At 33.3% G+C, this 5,601-nt stretch overlaps 1 protein-coding gene across 1 annotated transcript; it reads right to left on the bottom strand.

Moving 5' to 3' along the window:
- Nucleotides 1–2,166: 2,166 nt before the first annotated feature.
- On the bottom strand, nucleotides 2,167–5,083 carry LOC133791847 (protein NRT1/ PTR FAMILY 4.5-like). The gene is made up of 6 exons (XM_062229755.1): nucleotides 5,072–5,083; nucleotides 4,755–4,845; nucleotides 3,919–4,136; nucleotides 3,416–3,829; nucleotides 3,209–3,333; nucleotides 2,167–3,091 (listed from the first exon to the last, which is right to left on the bottom strand). The coding sequence occupies exons 1-6, from the start codon at nucleotides 5,081–5,083 to the stop codon at nucleotides 2,167–2,169; spliced, it is 1,785 nt and encodes a 594-aa protein (XP_062085739.1).
- Nucleotides 5,084–5,601: the final 518 nt, after the last annotated feature.

Here is a 5,601-nt window from a genome sequence, read left to right as displayed (position 1 = left end):
TGGTCGCAGAAGGCTCAAATTCATGCGTTTTGTCGTCGGTGTAAGCCAAAAAATTAATTTTTTTTAAAAAAATAACAAAAACATACAATGATGACAATGTCATCGCAATAGGTTAGAATAGAAAGGCATGCTGAATCTTATGGTGATGATACTATCGTTGTTGTAGGGTTTACTTTTAGCGACGACACACTAATGTCATTGCTATAGCTAGGTACCAACATAGACGATTCTACTGTGATGAATTTTCAGTGATGGCATGTCATCTCCGTCTATTTACAGCTTCATTTCTTGTAGTGCAAAAAGAAATATATAATTTGTAGAGGTACAATTTAATTTCTTTTATAAACTACTATACAATAAAAATATTAATCTATATAATATATATGTTATATATACAAGTTTTGGTGGGAATTCCCCACCTGGCCTTAACATGGCTTCGTGCATGATTATAATAGTGCAGTCCCAAATTTTTAGTATTATAATATTGAGATTAATAAATAAGATTTAATATATTAAAGAATTTAATTTATTAAAGTTTGGAATTATAGTTTTTATTAGTTTTTATTTCTTAACTATATTTTAGTTTAAGTATATTTTAATTTTAATTTATTTTATGCCAAATAAGTGACACATCTATGTTTAGATAGCCACACCAGCTAATTTAACGGAATTAACAAATGGGTAGTCATTATGGAAGTACTATTTAAGGGGGATTGGGCAATTTTGTTGTTAAAAAAGTTACTTAAGTATTTATGTATTACATTTATAAAAGCTTAGGTAGTTTTGCTGCTAATATCCTTATTTATATGCAACATTTGTTATTATAGTATCATTGATTTTTTTAAAAAAATATATCACTTGTAATATACATTATTATTTTATTTCATTTTTTAAAACCATGTCTTTTAAAAAATATTTTTTTTAAAAAAAAGTATGATTCAGTGATTTTTTTTTTTTTGGTGAGCAACACAGGGAAGATTCCCATTCTACTTAGCACTAGCTCCATTGTCAAGAGCATACTTGGCTAAACAAAAACCACGAAAACCATGTTTGGGGTGATGTTTTTAATTCCCCAAACAATGCTCTCCATGCCTACACATTAACTGTTGTTATTATAGAGTAAAGAAATAGCATTCACACAATCAGTTTCAATAGAAAAATTATGCATCTCCAATTCACTGCCTAGCAGCAAGTCTTCTTTCATTGCAAGCAATTCAACAGCTAGGCTATCATAAGGCCTGAGAAGAATAAATGTTGCTTCTAACTACAACTACCACTCCACAAGAATTTTTGTTGAGCCTAACACCAGCATCCCTATTTATCTTGACATCTTGCTTTACTCTGGGACTCAGAGGATCGAACATAAAAGTGCGTTTCTTTGAACTCATGACAGAATTTGGCACACCAGCCAAGTAAATCAGTAGCATTTGGACCTCTACCACCAATTTTGAGCTTATTTCTAACAAACCAGAGTTGCCAAGTCTAAGACATTCAATTATGTTTCTGGGTTACAAAAACAAGATTAAAAATTCTATTTTATTTTTCATCAAATTAAGTAATAACTTACTACAAATAATAATTCTCAATCTTTTATATTTTATTCTTATTTATTTATGTATTGATTTATTTGAATTAATACTATCTAATAAAGGGGTCATAATCTCTTTTGAATATCTCAAGGACGTACCACCCCCACCCCCCAAAAGTTTTTCAATTGATAAAAACTGCAAAGAGAGAGACTAATGAACAATATGTTAACACTAGTCAACAGATTTTGATTTTAAATTTTTAAAATGCGGCGTAAAATTCTTAGGAAGACATTTAGGATAGCCCATTTTGACCAGGGAATCTTCATTCAAAAAAACAAATTACGGCCCGAAGGAAAATCATATTGATTCTTATGCAAAAGTAACAAAGAACTGAGCGGATGCCGCAACAAAAAAAATTTAAATATAAAAAAAGGCGAAAATAGTACCCACCTTATCTCTATTTATTATTTATTAATATATAAAAACGCATTCACCAAACCCCAATTAACATATTTAAAAACCAAAGATGTAGATGTACTAGTTATACCCCTCAATTGTATTAGACATTTCCTTTTAATAGTAATAAGCTTTCCTTTGTTTATTTGTTGTCTCTTTCTCTAACCATGAACTGAAGTCATCAATTGGCGTCTTTCTCTTTCCCACTTTGTTCCGTTTGGTCCAAAGCAGAGGGTGCAGCATTCGAAAGCATAGGCACTCGGCTGTTCATAGTGGTCTCATCAAACGATGTCGTTTGATCATGTTCTTCTTCTGACTTGTACTTGTACCAAACGGCAGCCCAAAGGTAGAGAAAGAAGTTGAGGCAACTAAGTATAGCCAAGAACCAATAAAACAGGTGCAAATTGCTCGAGTTAAGATCCAAACCACGTAGCCATTGTTGTTTACTAGGTGTTACTCTTTTGGTCACGGCGTTTATAACATTAACAAAGATGGTACTCAAGAAGTAGCCAAACGACAACGTAAGCCACGTAAACGACGTCGAAAGAGATTTCATGCTGGCTGGAGCTTCTTTGTAGAAAAATTCAAGCAACCCCACCAGAGTAAACATGTCAGCTATTCCAAATATACCATACTGAAACGACAACCAAAATATGCTTATTGGATTTAGTGGGTCCCTATGAGCTTGGTTTCGTCTCTTCATCTCAACGAGGCCAGCCACGGTCATGGATACTGCGGAGAGCACAAGCCCAACTCCGACCCTTTGGAGCTGGGTTATGCCTGTAGGATTGCCTGTGATCTTTCTGGCGAAAGGAACGAAGATGTACTCGTACATGGGTAGGAGAATGGACATGAAGACTAAGGGGATTATAGGCACTGATGGGGCTGGGATCTCTTTCGAGCCGATATGGCGGTCCATGAATAAGGATCCTTGTTCTACTGAGAATGTTTGCAGTTGGGCTAAGCAAGTGTTCATCAGGATGGTGCTGGCTAGAATGGGCAGCATTCTTGTTAGGATTTTGACTTCTTCGACTTGTGTTACAGAGCAGACATTCCACGGTCCTGGCTCTGAGTTGTTTGGTAGTATGGCAGCTTTGTCTAGACACCTGGGGTTTGAATTTGATTTATGTTATATATGTCAATATAATTAGATTAGTACTTGTTGAACTTTTTCAAACGGGAAATATATAATTATATGCGGTGATCTTTATATATATGTTCACCTGAATTGGTTGGTGTGCGAAAGATTCTCTTTTGTGGATAATGAATCTTTGTCTTTGATCTCATATAGTTCAGTTGGGTTCTCTGGTATTGACAAGCCTCGGTTTTTAATTGACACAACAATGACCTTTAATACAATAAAAAGACAAACCAAAATGAGCTTCTATATTGTATATATATGTATAAGATATAATGACAAGAAGAGAGACCTTAATGATACTCAAAAGAGGACTTTCTCCTGCGGGTCGGAGGCGATAATATGGCTTGCCAAAAGCAAGCACAATAAACCCAAGAAAGGCAGCAAAAGTTGATATCATAAAGCCCCATTGCCACCCTACTTCAGTGTTCATATACACAATGACTGTGACTCCTATGGTTGCTCCAACTGTTATACTAAGCAAAAACCAATTGAAGAAGGTGGCAAGACCCTTTGCCTCTTTGGGATTATGGTCATCGAATTGGTCAGCGCCTAATGGCGGAAGAGACCCTCTAACGCCGCCTGAACCTAATGCTAACAAGTACAATGATCCATAGAACAAGACTGCTACACCACCTTTCACACCACTACCTACTTCTGGTTGCAAATGGTGTGTGCCTGCTTGAATCGTCATAAGCACCAAAGCCTGCATATTGTATTTTATAATAAAACTTTAGTATATGTATAGAAGATTAATGATATATCTTATTAGTGTATATATATAGATAAATATACCAGAATTTCAAGTGCTCCAAAGATTAGACAAGTTGATAATCTGCTTAAGTATGTGTCTGAAATGAAACCACCAACTAGGGAGAGCAAGAAAGTGGTTCCCATGAGATTAGTAAGAGTGTTGGAAGCGCCTGCGATGTCGAAATACATCACTCCTACGAAGTACATGACCAAACTCACCATGTTTGCAATGAACCCCATGTTCTCAAATGCTGCCAACACTGTACACAAAATTATAAAGAGTTTAGATTACAATAGTATATAAAAATATTGCTACAAAAAACTTGCAGTACTCGGAGATTGGTATAATTTCATATCAAATTCCATCTATATATTTTATTTTAATTTAAATAAATGAGATTTGATATTAAATTATAGAAAAATGCTAAAGAATACCTTAAAATATCCAATATCTTATATTGCTATTGGTGCATATAAATATCGAGATTTACATATTTAAATTTATATTAATTTAAAATTTAAATGATTTGCTTTACTAAATTATATCAATAATAATAGAGTAATGATATGTGCACTCAAAATATGCACTCAAATATTACACAGAATAACGCGTCACTACTTTTTAAAACAGTTGGTCTCAGTTTTAATAAATGTGATTGACCAGACTAAACTGCCACATCACTGTGTATAATGTTGGGGTGTATATTTTGAGTGCACATATCATTACTCATAATAATATACCACTCTCTAAAATGTTTGGATACCTTATAATGATGATAATTAATATGCCGCATGATTGCACATCTTAATCAGGGATATAGCAACACTATATTTTAATTATACAAATGTAGATACTATTTGTTAACTTGTTTAATTACCGAATATGAATTTGCAAGCATTGAATCCTCCTTTTCCTTTGTCTTGGGACTCGTACTTGTCATCACCTACCTTAGCCTCCTCTAATTCCCCCTGAGTGTATAACAACACTTATGTTATCAATTAAATACATAATATATATAAATATATTAATTAGAATTATAATAAAGAGAAATATGGTTTTGTGAATTCACTTACCATGATTAATAATTATGAGAAGTTGGACAAATTAAGGAGATGAAAAAGGTGGTAAGATTGTAGAGTATACAAGAGAGATGAAAATACGTCTATATATATATATATATATATATATATATACTTGCAATGCCATGATATCATTATAGCTCAAACATGTACATGAGACATGACATGAGCTAGCCCTAGATTTTAACGTCCCTGGCTGCTCCAGATTTATCGCCTTCTTGTTCTTCACCTTGTCTCTATCTGACTCAGTGTATCTCCCAAGGAAGTGGGCGAGCGCAGTTTCTGTAGCTGTAGCTGGGATTTTATATTATTGCGTTTATCACCAATCTCAATTCTCATGTCATATATTTTTTTATTTAATTGTTTTATAATAAGAACTATTTAGAAGGTTCGTGGGTGCATATATAATTACACATAACTCTTATTACGAATTCATTAATAATTCATACAAGAATTCATCACCAATGTGCTTTTTAATAATATGTACAACATATGCACCAAAATTTTACAGGATAATGACCATTGACTAATCACATTCATTTAATACAGACTGCTTATAATAATTATAAAGTCACATTGGAACAACTTCAAAGTATTAATTAAATTTTGTACAATATTTTAGCTATTAGGATTAAACCTAACCAC

Source organism: Humulus lupulus, chromosome 7 (assembly GCF_963169125.1).
Source record: "Humulus lupulus chromosome 7, drHumLupu1.1, whole genome shotgun sequence".
NCBI lineage: Eukaryota > Viridiplantae > Streptophyta > Magnoliopsida > Rosales > Cannabaceae > Humulus > Humulus lupulus.
Note: the sequence above shows the minus strand (reverse complement) of the source record. Positions and strands in the feature narration are given on the sequence as shown.

Excerpts from the sequence above, each read along its gene's own strand:
- LOC133791847 (XM_062229755.1), bottom strand. Across the intron at positions 4,137-4,754 it reads TGCTTGCAAATTCATATTCG|TGTTGGCAGCATTTGAGAAC; the intron begins GTAATTAAACAA and ends TTTTGTGTACAG. Across the intron at positions 3,092-3,208 it reads TCGCACACCAACCAATTCAG|GTGTCTAGACAAAGCTGCCA; the intron begins GTGAACATATAT and ends TTCAAACCCCAG.